The sequence below is a fragment of the Felis catus genome, chromosome D3, assembly GCF_018350175.1.
Source record: "Felis catus isolate Fca126 chromosome D3, F.catus_Fca126_mat1.0, whole genome shotgun sequence".
In the NCBI taxonomy this organism is placed as follows: domain Eukaryota; kingdom Metazoa; phylum Chordata; class Mammalia; order Carnivora; family Felidae; genus Felis; species Felis catus.
In genome coordinates this window covers 68,862,875-68,880,205 of record NC_058379.1, presented here as the reverse complement: position 1 = coordinate 68,880,205, position 17,331 = coordinate 68,862,875, and the positions used below count along the sequence as shown (strand labels likewise).

Here is a 17,331-nt window from a genome sequence, read left to right as displayed (position 1 = left end):
TAGCTTTTATAGCTGTTCTCAGGTGGGAGAGTTGGTCTGAAACATCTGATCACCTGCCAGAAATCTCATCATATGTGAAGTTTAGCTCTTCGAAGTTTCGTCTTTGGTCACTGGATATCACATCACGTTGACTTTTGTGTCCTTTTAACGGAATCCACTGGCCATGACAAGCCTCCTGGATTTCTGTCTAGTGCCGGTGTCTCAAGGAATACTCTGTGTGTTCAGGCACAGGCCTGGTACCGGTCATCCTTTCAAGGAGGCTTGGGTTGTTTTGTTTGTTTGGTTTTTGGTCCTGAATGGTGTTTAGAGAACATCATCTAACAGCTGGTGCTCTCATCGCTGTTTGGTTGTCATTACTAGACCTTTGCAGTGGACTGTATTAGAAAATGCATATTTTTTGAACAACAACAAAAAATCATGTTTATGATTTCAAATTCACATTCAGCATTACAAGTTTTTTTTAGCTTTCCTTTTTTATTTGGTTTTATGTTTTGAATTCCTCTCTTATTCTGAAAACCTTGATTCTTAAAACCTTAGCCTATTTACTTGCATTAAGTAATCTGTAGCTTCAAAACAGTGTCACCAATGTGACTACTAAACATTGGACTATTGAACTAAGTTTGAGATTTCATTTCTGTCTGTTTTTAGAGTACAGTCTACTTAGTATTCTGCTAGGAAAATATTTATGTACAGTCAATAGGATTTCAAAGATACTCAAGGTAAGAACTTTTGTCAGTATCATCATGTTACAGTTCTGATAAATTGTTACAGTTTATTGTCAAGTTTTTTTTTTAAGTTTATTTATTTATTTTGAGAGAGAGAGAGCGCACACCCACACAAGTAGGGGAAGGGTAGAAAGAGAGGAGAGAGAGAGAATTCCAAGCAGGCTTCATGCCGACAGCACAGAGTGCAATGCAGGGCTCGATCCCAGGACCCCGAGATCGTGACCTGAGCCGAAATGAAGAGTTGGACACTTAACCAACTGAGCCACCCAGGCACCCCATATTGTCAAGTTTTAGAGAATTCTTTTTAATTCTCAGTTTGATTTTATGTTGGAATATGTAAAACATTTGTTGCCAAAGTCAAAACTGTGTAACAGGATATACGCAGAAAGCTCTTGCTTTAGTTCCTGTTCCCTCTTCCTTGTTCCCTCCCTTCCTTTGTAGGTAACTATTTTATTTTGTGTTATTTTATTTTATTTATTTGTTTATTTATTATTTTTTTATCCTTCCAGTTTCTTTTTGCATGCACACAGACCCAGTCTTCCCCAGGTCCTTTCTTACCCAAAAGATAACACACTGTGCGTTTGTTGTACAACTCGCTGTCTTCACGGTATAGCCCAGAGGTCGCTCCATGTTAGTGTAGACACATCTTTGCTTGTCCCAGCTGCGTAGTATTAGGCTATGCGGAGATACCATAGCTGATGGATGGGCACTTTGTTTTCTTTCGTTATTTACGAACGCCATAATGACTAACCTCGTGCCTATGCTGTTTCATAATCGGGCAAACATGCCTTCGTATTCACCTCCTAAAGGTGGGATTCCTGAGTCAGGGCGCATGTGCACATGTAATTTTTTTACATATTGCCAAATGTTCCTCCACTGAGACTGTACCACTTTGCATTCCCACTGACCTCTTTTGAGAGTTACTGTTTTCCTGCAGCCTCACTAATAGAGTATATCATTCATGTTTTTCATTTTTACCACAGATGGTCAATTTTTTTAGAGAATTAGACAGAGAATCTTCATTGAAATGTTTTCCAAATCCATAGTTCTGTTCCTTTTTCTTTCCCTAGTGTTTTATATGTTTTCCTTTTGTTCCTCATTAACATGTTGTCTGCTTTTCGTTTGCTTTTAAGGTAAACAAATGTATTTATTTACCTTTCTCTTGTGGTTTTACTGCATTTTCTAATTTATTTTTTTAGGGCTTTTTTTTTTTTTTTTTTTTTTTTTTTTTTTTTTTTTTTTTGTCATTTCTCCTATCCTGCTTTCTTTGGACGTACTGTTTACTTTGTCAATTTTACTTGTTCACTTCTGAGTGACTGGGAGGCCGTGCATTTTTCTGTTAAGAACAACTTTGGTTGCATCCATTACTGATTAGCATTTTGCCATTGGCTATTTCTGTTTTTCTTGCTGATCTGTAAAATTTCTTCATGTGTTTTTGCTCTTTAGGAATATGTTGCTAATATTTTTCTTAGTTGCTATTAGTCTTTTCTCCATTTTTAAGGCTCCTTTTCTCATTTCAAAAGATTTACATTTTTCATGTATCCAAAACTATGTGTTTTTTCCCTCAGAGACTCTGGATTCTTTTCTAAAATGTCAAAAAGCCTCCCAGCCTCTCTTACCCCATCCCTGGGTCAAGATTATAAAAATATTTACCTGTATTTTTTTTCTAAACCTTTAAACTTTATTTTTGACCTTTTAATCTTCTAGAATTCTTTTTGTTGAAGGAATTAATTAGAGATCTAGCCTTTACATTTTTTTATATTTAATTATTACTCAGCCCAGTAGCATTGATTTGATTGTTTGTCTCCTCTGGTATAAAATCCAGTCTGTATAATTTACTGAATTCCCACATATACTTGGATGTGTTTCTGGGTTCTTTCTCTTCCACTGTCTTATCTCTCTGTGTATGGTGTCATATCTAACATATTACCTAGTATAGCTTTGCACTACATATTGTTCGTTAGAAAACGTCAGGCCGGTGTTCCTTTTCAAAATTTTGGATGGTAGTTCCAAAGTTCATCCTTGAGTTTCAGTTTCTGCTCTCTTTCCCGTTTCTCATGCCCTTTGCACTGTGGGTAGCAAGTCATAACACCCGAATGTCTGCCTCTGTAGCTTTTCAAAATGCGCTCTCTGGACCTCTCCAGAATTGTCTCGCCTACCCGTCTCCAGGGCCGCTTTGTAGCCAGAAGTGGGGTTTTCTTCTTTTGGGGTGTTTCAGAAGTAGGAGGACCCCCAGAGTTCCTCTTTACACTAGGGGAAGTCCTGAAGTTGTCTGACTTGGCCAGGGAGACCCGTTTGATCTGGTTCCACCTCTCGTCACCCTCTCTCACATTTGACGTTCTAGCCAAACTGGATTTCCTCCCCGTAGCATGGTCCATGTCGCTGTCAGGCTTTCTGTGCATGCACTTTTCTGCCTTTGACCTCCCCGCCAACTTCGACAGGTCTCTGCCTGCTCGTAATAAGTAGTCATAGGAACTACCATGTAATGAGCACCAGGCAAGACAGCAAATGTTTTAAAATATATTATTTAATCATATCCTATGAAATAGATAATATTCTAATTTTGAGATGAGAAGGCTGAGTGAGGTTCATAGGACACATAGCTAGTAAATGCTAAAGCTGGGGTTCACATCCAGGCGTATCTCCAGAGCTTATGTCCTAACTACTCTGTTGTACTGCCTCTCCCCTTTCTCCCCAAGACCCCCAAGTGTTCCCATGGCACCCTGTACCTCCCAGGGGGTGTCTCCTCTAAATGATTACCTGTGTGAAGGTGCGGGCATGTGCGTTTCACTACTCTGTCCCCAGCACCTGCCACGTCATATACTCTATGTGACTCACGAGCCGTATGATTTATGTGCCTTAATTTTCTATTCAGTGCCAGACACTGTGTATAGGAGAATGGAGTCTGGAGTAAAAAGCGCACCTAAAAACGGACCCGCCTCTGCTGATGTGGGAGTTGACTCATTCTGGTTGGGACGGGAGCTGGGTTTAGGTTTTGCCTTCAGTGCTTGCCAGCCTGGCATTCCCCAGTAGCTGTTGCCTGTGCCTGAAGGGCGGGCCTGGGTTCTGTTCCGTGTTGCTCTCAGCAGTCCCTGCGGCCGAGTCAGAGAAGGGCTGTTTCTGTTGTCCTGGCCCGGACTCTTTCTTGGGGAGCCTGTGTGCGTGCCTGGGTCTTAGAGGTGGGGCTTTCTCGACGCCTCTGTCCCTCCTCATCTTGTCAGCTCTGTGTCTGTGGTTGGCCTTAAGTGAGAGTTCCCTGCCCCATTCCAGTGGTAGCATGAGATCCAGGTATAGGATTCTGCACCCCACATGGTTTCCTACCCTAATCCCCAGTGTTAGAGGGTTTTGTTTGGTTCACCCACCAGCAGAAACAGATCTCTGCCTAGGTCCTGGAGATGAGTTTCCTGCTTCTCATTCAGAGGCAGATGGGTTATATTTCTACTTCTCCCCAGAAACAGTGGAAATTTCCGTGTGTTCTGGGCCAGTAGAGTTTGCTGCCCCAGTAGCTTCAAGCTTTTGCTTAGCATGAGAGGAGGGTGTGGAAAGCAGGGTCAGATAGAGGGTTCTTTTCCGTCTCCTTCTCCACACCCAGCCTTTCTCCTGAGCACCTGGTGACGGCTGGGAGGAAAGAGCTTTCAAGTGAGTGCAGACTCCACTGTATCTGGGGCTCCAGCCTTCCAGACTGACACATTAGACCACACGTAGCCTTTGAGAATGTGTTGAAATAGTGTCTGATTTCTTTCTACCAGCTTCCGTGGAGACCACGTCTTCCCCCTGTGCTTGCCAAAAACAAGAGAGTGTGTGTGCTCCTTCTCTCTTTAGAGGGGCTTGTCCCTCTGGGGAGTTCATGTCACTTGATGGACTTCCAAAATTACTCTCTGATGGCCTCACGAAGACTTAGGATTTACTGAATTATCTGGCTTTTTCTCACTGGTAGAGTGAGAGAGGTGATCTTCACACATCCTAAGCACAAGCCAGTGTGGGTCCCTTATGGTGCTTCCCTGCCTCGCCCCAGAGTGCCCGCTTATTCCACATTTGAAGGAGCCGAGGCCCAGATGCTGACTTGTCCCGTCTATGGCAAAACCGGGGCTAGAACCCAGTCTAGAGCCTCTCTCCACCGAGTGGCAGCTACTTCTGGTTTTCCTTTTTCCATTTTTTTTTTTTTAAACTGGGCTGTCACTCTCCTATATGTGATTCTTAGCACCACTGACTCTTCTTAGGGAGAAAGAATGAAAAAAGGGCACCCACGTTTAGAAATGATTCCCCCAGGGCCACCTGGGTGGCTCAATTGGTTAAGCGTCCAACTTCGGCTCAGGTCGCGAGTTCAAGCCCCACGTCGGGCTCTGTGCTGACAGCTCAGAACCTGGAGCCTGCTTTGGATTCTATGTCTGCCTCTCTCTAGTCCTCCTCTACTCATGCTCTTTCTCTCTCTCTCTCTCTCTCTCTCTCTCTCTCTCTCTCTCTCAGGAATAAAGAAACTAAAAAAAAATTTTTTTAAGTAAAAAATAAAGGAATGATTTCCCTTTTGTGCATTAACAGTATCAAAGATAATAAACCTTGACATTTAATACATGATAAAAGCCACAGGGTTTAGAGAATGATTATTTTCAAACTCAGCCTTACACATTTTTACTCTCAAAGGTTGTTGAGTGGTTTTCCCTTCTAAACTAACAGTGGCTCTATTCAAGATGCTGGGGTAATCTAACATAAATTCTGAATTTTACTGAAGTTTGAGGTCATCCTAAAGATTTTTCTACATTAATTATGTGTTTGGTTACTCTAATAAAATTTGCTTTCTAAATTCAGTGTTTTCTTCATTCTCTATGGAAGCTGAGACTCCCAAGTAGCAAGGGATTTTTAAAAAAATTTTTTAATGTTTGTTTATTTTTGAGAGAGAGACAGAGCGCGAATGAACACGAGTGGGGGGGGGGGGACAGAGAGAGAGAGGGAGACACAGAATCCGAAGCAGGCTCCAGGCCCCGAGCGGTCAGCACGGAGCCTGACGCGGGGCTGGAACTCCCGAACCGTGAGATCATGACCTGAGCCCAAGTCGGTCACTCAACCGACTGAGCCACCCAGGCGCCCCATGAACACTAATTCTTAAGGCAAAACGATACGTTTTTAAAAACAGAACAGAAAAAACTCCGGGCTTGGATGTCCGCTTGCTGTCCGCCCGTACGAGGGCCTGAGGAAATCAGAGCAGCACTGCCCCACACCCCACTTTACGCCCCGTGCGAGTAGCCTGCTAAGGTAATGGGATTGTGGGGGGCTGCAACTTAGTTGGATTTCCATCAGAACGTTCCTTTTCTGTGCGAGTTCTCTGGCTCTTTTCCAGGTATGGAAAAACATGTAAAGTTAGCCAGTGTCCCCTAGCAGCCACCATTATCTTGCCTTCCTGCCACCAGTAAGCATGTTTTAAATAACAGACTTCCCAGGCTTCTAGTTTCGGCTTGTGGGCCACGTTCAGACCCTGTCCAAAGAATGAAGAAAAAGACCACATCGTTTTACATTCCCACACAAGGCCGGTGGTGCCTTTGCTCTGCCTCCCCCCACCACTCCCCTACTCCCGCGTTATTAAGGTTACACATTGTCTCCTCTGGTCACAGGATTTATTCTTCCGCTGCGGTTTTCCATGTAATATAAAGCTAGTTCTTGCTATCAGAAGCTTGATATTTGGGGGCGAATCCAGTTCTGGCTAGAACTAACATGGTCACAAAGCTTTTTAGTGTGTGTGCCAGTAAATTAACAACATAAAGATAACAAGAGTCTATCACCAAATGATTGGCTTTGAAGGCCATTTGCACATTAACTTTAAAAAGAGCGTTGCCTGTGCATTTCCTCCCCCTTCATCCCCACTTTGGCAAAGTCCCATTAATTTTGTTGAAGGTTTTATTTTCTGCTGAAAATGCAGGAAATTTAGACAACTCTCTTGGAATCCCCCCAAAACTAATACAAACAAGATACATATGCTTCTCTTAAGGAAACTAAAAATAAATGATTTGAAACTATTTAACTGTATAAATTCCCTCTTAAAAGGAAAAGGAAGTTTATACAATGAGGCAACCCTGAGCACTGTTGACAGGGTCAGATCCTCCCACAACTGCCAGCCTGTTTGTTAGATGTGAAATCACAGCTTCGCACAGAACCTGTTCAGTGTTCGTTACCAACACGTACAAAAACCGTCAGAAACATCTGAACATGGGACCATTTTTCGGGATCCTTTTTTTTACATTTGAGACTTTGCACGACTAAATAAGTATGTGTTTTTGGTTTTTCGTTTTTGGGGGGACTCTGGGGGGGCTTTTTGGAGAAGAAAGTCTGATCTGGGATCCGTTTCTAGAATGGAAACTGTATGTGCTAAAGACAAAGTCCCATGAATGAAAAAGACATGATATTCTCCACATACTTTGCTGCTCTCCCGGTGAGCCATCAGGTTTTCCCTGAGAGAGCTGATTTTGACACAATACACGGGAAACATGATTGGTTTTTTAAGACACATCTTTTTATAAAAACCTTACATAATTCCATAAACATAAGTCAGTTTTTCTATACATGCCCTGTAATGGACCAGTTTTATAAATTAATAGAAGTGGAATTCGGGGCTTATATTTAAGACTAAGAAATGTGATTTCTAATTCTTTATAGTTACAGTAATTGAATTAATTTATCAACTTTGGAAAGGCATTTATCTTTTTCTTTTTATATAATGGCTGAAATTACCATGATTTTTCGTCTTTCAAATACATTATTACTTTTTTAAAAAAACACTCACATGGTGCAGTCCTTACTGTGTGTTACACACTATGTTAAGGACTTTACAAGTGCTATTTCATTTCATCGTCATGGAAAAAAAAATCAAATAGCAATCTTCTCTAAATACCATTTGAAATTCTGACACCCGAATGGTGATGTGATTAGATGACATTTAGGTCTGTTTAAATATTGAGATTTAGGGGCGCCTGGGTGGCGCAGTCGGTTAAGCGTCCGACTTCAGCCAGGTCACGATCTCGCGGTCCGTGGGTTCGAGCCCCACGTCAGGCTCTGGGCTGATGGCTCGGAGCCTGGAGCCTGTTTCCGATTCTGTGTCCCCCTCTCTCTCTGCCCCTCCCCCGTTCATGCTCTGTCTGTCTCTGTCCTAAAAATAAATAAACGTTGAAAAAAAAAATTTTAAAAATAAATAAATAAATAATAAATATTGAGATTTGGACAATTCTGAAATTGTAAAAAAACTCTTACCAAATTCATGCTTATTTTTCATCTTTGTACAGGTAGTGATTATTGCCCAACAGTGCCTTTTAAAAATGAAGCAGGAAGGATTTCATTTGCTTATTGCCATGCATAGTAGGTACCTGCACCAGAATCCAGTCACAGTAGCAAATAACTTGTAAATTAACCATTGTCAGGATCGTTTTCTGTGGGAATTAGAATTAAATCAAAGTTTGAGAATAGATAATTAGATCTCTTGGAACCATCATTCTGTGCGGAAGTTCTTGCTGCCCAGAAGAGACCGTGTGCAGAGAATCAAAGACCCTGCCCCCACTCCCCAGCTACACCTCCCACCCTTTTTCTTACAAGCCACGCCAGTCTGCCATCCGTGTGAGCTGTCATACTAGGAGAGCCTCTAACCTACAGTCAGGCATCCCCATGGGAAGCCACATGGACCAGAGACCTGCTGTCCCCATCAAGGCCAGCCCAGATCATTAGCAAACCAAATGATTATTGCTATTCTACACTGCTGAGCTGTGGAGTAGTTTGTCACACGGCAATAGCTAACTGATTTAAAAGTCACAAAACACAATGGAAGGAATAAATGCAAAGGTGCCAACAATGACAACAAATGTAAGTGAATTAAACTCACTGAAAATTCAGAAACTATCAGATTTTTTTTTAATGTTTTATTTTTGGGAGAGAGAGAGAGAGTGTGTGAGCAGGAGAGGGACAGAGAGGGAGGGAGACACAGAATCCAAAGCAGGCTCCAGGTTCCGAGCTGTCAGCACAGAGCCCGACGCAGGGCTTGAATCCACGAGCCGCGAGATCATGACCTGAGCCTAAGTCAGATGCTCAACGGACTGAGCCACCCAGGCGCCCCACAGATTAGATTTACAAACTATGAAACCTAGCTATATAGTTGCTTTTAAGTATATATGTTTCTAGTAACACAGTTTGAAAATTAAAGGCTTGAAAGTTAAAGATATACCTGGCAAATGTTAAAAAAAAAAAAATGAAGATGGTACAACAATGTTAATATCAGTAAAACACATAAAATAAACAATATGGATTGAGAGAAACAGTAGATAGTGATAAAAATGTGTTGTTGTTTTTTTAAAGATGACAGTCATGGACCTAGAGTCACTCTGAATGTGTGAATCGCTTGGAGGAATAGATAAACCCTTTCTTATCTGGGGAAATTTTGACATAACTGTCCAGAAGTGATGAATCTTTCAGACAGTGACTATTAAATGGGATGATTATATATGTGGATGAGAAACTCAGGCATAAGCCTTCCTACATGGCAGTGTACATGTGTTGTCATTGCTCTTTAAGCAACAATCTGGCAACATCTATTCACAATACAAATCCAATATTTTCAGCAGCCCCTTTCCTGGAACCTGTCCCAGAGAGGTGGAAGGACAGATATAAGCCCCAAGGACAGACAGAAGACAGACGTAAGGGCAGATCTACCGATACACTTACTGTATCATTGCCGGTAGAAACGAGGAGACAGGAATTGATTGGATGGCCGTTAGTAAGAGAATGTTGTGATGTATTTTACATATGCAATAAACTGATAATGCATTGTTCCTATTTTACTTTTGAGACCAGTTTTCTTCTAGAATGATTAAAAAATAAAACTCCTTATTTCCTTGTGTAGGTCTACCATCCAATCTGGTTTTAGACTCATTCTAATGCCTGAAGAAATTGTTGTACATTTCTCACAGTACAGGTGTCTCCTACATTATCTCAGCTTATTTTAGTGTGAAAAAAATCTCTATTTCACCTTCACATTTGAAAGATATTTTTGCTAGCTATAGAATTCTTCTTTGACTCTTCTTCAGCACTGTATCCATGCCCCTCCGTTTAGATCAGCTTGTGTAGTTTCTCCAAGCCATCTCGTATAATTCCTATCCTTGTGTCTCGTACTTAATGTGTTTTTGTCTTTGGCTTTCAAAGTTGAATATGGGGTATCTGGATGTGTGTTTTGTTTTGTTTTGTTTTGTTTTGTTTTGTTTTGTTTTGTTTTGTTTTGGGTGCATTTGTGGGGGGATATTCTCTGAGCTTCTTAGATCATTGTTTGATTCTTTCATTATTTTAATGCTCAGCCATTATCTCTTCAAGACTCTGTGAAGTCCGCTATTGAACCCACCTAGGTGTTCTCTACTGCTGATATATATATATATATATATATATATATATATATATATATATATACACACACACACATATATATATAATATATAGGAATATATATTATATATATTAGCAGTGAATATATATATTATATATATATTAGCAGTAAATATATATATAGGAATATATATTAGCAGTAAATATATATATATAGGAATATATATATAATATATATATAGAGAGAGAGAGAGAGAGAGAGAGAGCGAGCGAGCAGGGTGGGGAGAGAAGGGGACAGAGAATCTGAAGTGGGCCCTGCACTGATAGCCAATGTGGGGCTTGAACTCATGAACTGTGAGATCATAACCTGATGAGTTATGTTGGACACTTAACCAACTCAGCCACCCAGGGACCCCTATATTTTTTAAAATTCTAGCATTTACATTTGTCACTTTCTTACAGTTTTCAGCTCTACTAAAATTCCCCATCAATCATGATAGATTTTGTAAATTATAGTTCTTTAAAATTTCTTGTTAGATATTCTTAATATCTTTCTGTCAGTCTGATAATGCTGGTTACTTTGATTCTTGGATGTGAGTTGTTTTTACTTGGTTTTTGTTTCTTTGTCTTGCACATTTTGATTGAATGCTGGACATTATACTTTGTATACATTGTACAGGTGGAGATAAGTTGTGTGCAAATAAGCATAGCTTTTTGTCTGCTGGACCAGATAGTAAATATTTTTCACTTTGCAGGCCCTACCGTCTTTGAGGTATACTTTATCTGACACTAATAGATCAGATCATTTCTTTCAATTAATATTTACATGGTATGTCTTTTTCTCATCCTTTTGCTTTTGACCTAACTATATTTTGAAGTGAGTTCTATTTGAGATTTCCTGGTGCTAGCATATAGTTGAGTCTTGTGTTCTTATCCACTCTGCAAAACTTTGAGTTTTAATTATTTACACCATTTGCAATTAATGTAATTACTGATAGATATTTTAGAGCTTAAGTCTGCCATTTTACTTTCTGTTTTCTGTTTGTTCCCTATTTGTCGTATGTCTGTCTTATTTTTCTGCCTTCCTATAGATACTTGAACACTTTTTTAGAATTCCATTTTGATGTATGTATATACTGTTTTTGTGTGGATCTCTGTGTAGATTTGCTCTAAACAGTATACATACATAACTTGTCACAATCTAGTATTGTTGACATTTAACAGTTCAAGAGAGAAGTAGAAACTTTTTCTGTCTTTACATCCCTTTGCCCTCCCTGGTTTATAGTATAATTGTCTTAGATATTCCCTTATAAACATCAAGAACCACATCAGACAATGTTATAATTTTTTGCTGTAACTTTCCGACATAATTTAGAAAACTCAAGAGGAAAAGGAAAGTGTTGTATTTACCTATATTTTTGCTCTTTCCGTTGTTCTTTCTTCCAAGAGATTTGTTGATTGCTTTTGCTGTCTTGTAACTATTTCATGTTTAGATTCCCAAAGACTATTGACTGGGGAAAAAGAGACAAAACAGTAGGCTATTTATCTGTAAACAGAAAGATCAAAATGACAGTGTAGAGAAGTGAGGTCATGTTCTGAATGAGGCACTTTTCTTGGAATTGGTAAGACCCAACCACCACCTTAAACTGTGGAAGTCTAATGATTTAGGGTGATGCCATATGGGAATACCAACAAGAGGTTAGTAAGTAAGGGCTTCAGTAAGCACCACATTTCCTCCTAGATTGGTGAGTCTATGATTTATTATTTCAGTTTCTAATTGTGACTATCTGAGTTCAAAAGATTTTTACTCAAATACTGTAGTAAGTGATCAACCTGATTCTAAAGATTCTTGACAAAAATAATCAGAAAAATAATCTAAAGATTCTTGACAAATGATCTCTTTTGCATTATCTTTTCAATGTCGTTATAATTTTAAAGCGGTTACTCTTGGTCTGATTAATTCTGTGTTAACGAGAAGAACACTGTGTGTGTGTGTGTGTGTGTGTTTTCTTTCTTTGTCAGGCACAAGACCTAAATGTCATTGAAGAAGTGATTCGAATGATGTTAGAGATCATCAATTCCTGCCTGACAAATTCTCTTCACCACAATCCAAACTTGGTGTACGCACTGCTTTACAAGCGAGATCTCTTTGAACAGTTTCGAACTCATCCTTCATTTCAGGATATAATGCAAAATATCGATCTGGTAAGTGTAAATGGAGATCCCACGATTCTTTTTTGAGTGTTAAAAAAGTTGAACAAACTTTGATTAAAAAAAACTACATAAGTTAGAATCCCTTCTTTGAACATAAACTAGATTTGTAGTCTGTTCTGCCATAACAATTGTTGTATTCCGTGTGCATTACACACACACTATTTAATAGAATCGAGATCATACTTTATACAGAATATATTCTGCCGTATTTACTTAGCATTTAGATCATCAACGTTTTTCTGTGGTATCATCAATTCTTTGAAAATCTCACGTTTTAGTATCTGTGTGACGTATAAGATAACGGATGTCCCAAAAGAATATTTAACCGTTATTCCATTTGTGCTCATTTTGGGTGTTTCACATATTTTATATTATTTCATAATTAATGAATGGTTTATAAATAAATTGTATTTCCCCTATATTCAGTTATATTTTTGGTATGGTCTTAGAACTGGAATTGTACTGGTTTTTATTTTTGGAGGATATCACTATTTTGAAAACTCAACACGCGCTGCCAAACTGCTCTCCAGAAACACTGGGCAGAGACACCTGTAAATCATCTTATTTCCACGAGTGATCTACGAGAGGATGTGTCTCACTACACTCTTCTTGCAGCTTTGAGTAGTATAATTATTTTAATGTTTGCCTTTTTATATCAGAAGTGGTATTTCATTATCATTTTGATGTGAATTTCTCTGGTAAGTATGGCTGAACACTCTTCCCAGGTTTATAACCTTTCTGTCCTTTCTAAAAATGTTTTTGCTGTATTTTCTATTGCTGTATTAGTGTTTTCCAGTTCAGTTTGGTTCCACAACTATTTCCTTTTTTTCTCACAGATTAATCTCCTACTAATTAACTTAACATACTAGGGAAAAGCTTAAAGAAAGTAGCCAGAAAATATGTTCAGTAGTTTATCAAGCAAACCAAATACCATGAACAGGTAGCATTCGACCCTGGAAAGCAACCAGCCTTTCCTATTGGTAATTTATTTATTGTAGTAGAGCAAATGAGAAGAAAAAAATCATCCATATATAATAGGATCATCTTATTAAATGCTAAAGATATTGCATGAAAACAAACACTTCTGAAGAAACTGTGAATAGGATATTTCTTTTTTTGATTTTTTTATTTTATAATATCAGTATAACTAAAATACAGTGTTCTGTTATTTTGAGGTATACAATATAGTGATTCAACAATTCTGTACATTACTCAGTGTTCATCATGGTAAGTGTACTCTTAATCCCTTCACACAGTTCACCCATGCCCCCACCTGCCGCCACCCTGGCGATCACCTGTTCTCTCTAGTTAAGAGTCTGTTTTTTGGTTTGTCTCTTTTTTCCTTTCTTCATTTGCTTTGTTTCTTAAATTCCACATATGAGTGAAACGACACAGTTTTTGTCTTTTTGTGACTTATTTCATTAGCATGATACCGTCTGAATCCATCCATGCCGTTGCAGATGGCAAGATTTCACTCTTTTTTGTGGCTGAATAATATTCCATTGTGTATATATACTCCACATCTTCTTTATCCATTCATCTGTGATGGACACTTGAGTTGTTTCCATAATTTGACTGTTGTTAATAATGCTGCAGTGAACACAGGGGTGCATATTTCTTTTCTAATTAGTGTTGTTGTGATTCCACAACCGTTTCTTGAGTAATTAATCTGATTCACAATACCAGGCACGAGTAAACTGAAGAGCCAACATCCTTGTCCTTATATTACTTACATTCAGAAAAACATTCAATAATTAAATTCTTTTTGTTGTTTGTTTATTTTTGAGAGAGAGAGAGTGAGTGAGCATGAGCAAGGGAGGGGCAGAGAGAGAGAGAGAACAGAGGATCCAAGCGGGCTCTGTGCTCATAGCAGTGAGCCCAATGCAGGGCTTGAACTCATGACCCGTGAGATCATGACCTGAGCTGAAGTCAGACGCTCAACGAACTGAGCCACCCAGGTGCCCCTCGATAGTTAAATTCTTACACGGTTTAAGTATGTGAGTTTGGTCATAAGTAAGCACAGGCACATACCCTTTTCTGAGATGTACGCCCAGAAGTGGAATTGCTTAGTAGGTAACGTGTGTTATGCCAGAGTGCTTTCCGTGGGGGGCTACTGTTGACTCTCTGACCAGTGGTGTACGAGAGGTTCTGTTACTTCACATGCACTTAGTTTTGTCAGTTTTGTGATAGCACCTCATTATAGTCTTAATTTGCAATTTCTTGATGACCACCGAGGATGAGCATTTCTTCCCCCACCTCTTAACGGGTTTCCGCTTTTATGAGTTTCCATTCAAATCCTTTGCCAGGTTTTCTGTTGTTTATCTTTGTGCAGATACTTGATGTGTTCTGGATTCTAGGCCTTTCTTGATGATGTGTTACACGCATCCAGTCATGGACACAGCGACAGACTTTCAGCCATAACTCTAAGACTCCTCGCAAACTGGTCAGGCAGATCAGATCAAGTTTTTGTTTCCATTCTCTTCTTGGAGACCTGCTTTCTGCCCCAGTTACACGGTGCCCTGGTTCTCCTGCCCGGTTGCAACATCTTCCTGGGAATTTCCTTCCCCTGTCTCCTTTGGCTGACTGTGGCTCCTGTGTCTTCCTCTTTCTCGGCTGACCGCGTCACGTTGGCAAGAGTGCATACTGCGTAGTAGCTTTCTGGGAAAAGGGTGTACGTGAAGTAGATTTCATTTTAACCTTCAATTTATAGATAAAACCGGCTCAGAGAGATTTTACCTTGCTCACAGTCACATATTCATAAAGTCATAGAGGCAGGACTCAGACCAGGCAGTTTGATGACAAAGCCCATGCCCATGTGTGAAATCACCATGCCCACCTACTGAACCCCTTGACTAAATGGTCCCATAGTTTCTCATACACTGCCTAAAAACATCTAGTCCTAGCCACAGAGATTTCGCCATTTCCTTTCTCTCTCAGGATCACGTCTAATGATGTCCGATCGGTCTTTATTCCACCAGTGTTAGAACTGAGGATCCTTCTCGGTAACCAGGCAGATGACATCCTTAAAAAAATATCTCAGAAGGGCCATATTGGTTTTTGAAGAGACACACGAGAACCATGCAGAGAGAACCATGCAGGAAACTTCGTTTCCTTGGAAAGATGTAAAAACCAGAGTGAAGGTGAGGAAACAGAAGGGGCCTCGCTGTGCTTTCACACGGTGCGTGACCACGTGGACATCCACCCAGCGCTCGCTCTCCTGAGCTCGAGGGGCAAAATGGTCGGCCCAAGGTCACTTAGCCAGTAGGTCACTCAGCCAGGCCTCGAATCCAGGTGTTCTTACCAGAGACTCTCTATGCTTGCAGCATTCACTTGAATAAACCTGACGTAAGATTTCAAACGAGCAGGTTTTCCAACAACTTTTTGTTGAATACTGCCGTCCAAAATAGTGCAGGGCACAATGGAAGATCGTTCAAAAAGCATTTTAAACTCTTTTACATATTTTGGAAAGAATGCCACGATACAGATAAAAATAACATCCCTACTTTTTGTCTCTCTCAGCACTTTGCCTTCCCCTCCGCTGCCCTAAATGCCCCTGAAATTTGGCTCAAGCAAGCCGTTGCTCTATCTTTTTTTGTGGAGTTAACCTTGAAAAGTGTGGGTAGACTATGAATTGCTGTTATTTTTAGCTGACAGGCAGTTCAGAGTTGATATTTTTCATTGAGACATTCAGCAATGTTGAATATCTAAGACAGGAGAGACTAACCTTGGAGCACTTCTAACTTCCACGGAAGGAGATCGACATGTGTTTCAAGTGGCCAGATTTCTATTAGCCACTGCCACATATCCTTCCCATCTAACCCATAAAGTGATACGATCTGGCTGAATTAAGTAGCAGGACAATCAAATTACCGCACCAAATGAGAGAAGACGTGAAAGAAATTTCATGACTGCATATAAGTAAGGAACAGAGGCAATGAACAGTCAAGTCGTATAGTGTGGTAAAGGCAAGAACTATTTTTATCTCTGGACAGTGTAAAATTCATGTTAGATTTTGTGTATTTCCAAACCTGACCATCCTTGCTGAGCTCCAGACTAGTGCATTCTGTTGTCTACCTAACAATCCCACATAGGGGCACCTGAGTGGCTCAGTCGGTTGAGCATCCGACTTCAGCTCAGGTCATGATCGTGGTCCGTGAGTTCAAGCCCCGCGTCGGGCTCTGTGCTGACAGATCAGAGCCTGGAGCCTGTTTCAGATTCTGTGTCTCCCTCTCTCTCTCTGACCCTCCCCCGTTCATGCTCTGTCTCTCTCTGTCTCAAAAATAAATAAACGTTTAAAAAAACTTAAAAAAAAAAACAATCCCACAAATTTTGAACAAGGTTAAATCACAATTCTTTTGTTTTCTTCAAAAAATGAAACAGAATGAATCAATTCTTTCTTCTGCAGTTTTCCTGATCTCAGTAAATGACATCACTATCTACCCAATTGCTTAAGGGGAAAAAAAAAAGGGAGGAAGAATGAGTGCTGGTTGGAATAAGGGTGGGAAATTGCAAACCAAAAGAGCACAGTCAGAGAAGTCCTGTCTCTGAGAAGGTGCATCTGAGCTAGGACTTGAAGGAGGTAGAGAGTAAGCCAGGCAGATATCTGGGGTTAGAGCGTCCCAGGCAAAGAGAACATAGGGGTGGGATCAGGGTATGTCTGTGTCTCCCTCAGGAGCAAAAGGTAGGCCTGCTTACTGACCATTGTAAAAGATTTGGGCTCCCTAAGCTCACGGTTCTCTTCCTATAATATAAGCTACTGCATGGGGGTGGGAGGGGGGGTCATCCAGCTTCTTCAAACCACCTTTGTGCAAACTGGGGCTTGCAGAACCCGTGAAAAAAGGCCAGTGCTCTGGTTGCTGCTGTTGCTTGACGAATAACTGTCCTTCATCACTGACCCAGAAATATCTCCATATCCTTCCAAGATCCGCAAAATGGTAACTTGCAGGTGGGGCCAAATTCTTCAGGTCTTCACGTGGGAAAGGGTATTTCAAAGGTAGACTGGTAAGTGCAAGATGTCTATTATAAACTCTAGGTCAGCCACAAAAAG

General features: G+C 40.3%; 1 protein-coding gene across 10 annotated transcripts in view; it reads left to right on the top strand.

The window, feature by feature from the left end:
* DYM (dymeclin) overlaps positions 1-17,331 on the top strand; it is a 352,035-nt gene that overhangs the window by 274,354 nt on the left and 60,350 nt on the right. For 7 of the 10 annotated variants that reach the window (XM_045042248.1, XM_045042249.1, XM_045042250.1 and 4 more), the window contains one exon: positions 12,093-12,275. The exons of the other annotated variants lie outside the window; for them this stretch is intronic. In XM_045042248.1, the coding sequence (XP_044898183.1) occupies positions 12,093-12,275 (183 nt within the window). The remainder of the gene's footprint in view (positions 1-12,092; positions 12,276-17,331) is intronic. 10 annotated transcript variants of the gene reach the window in all.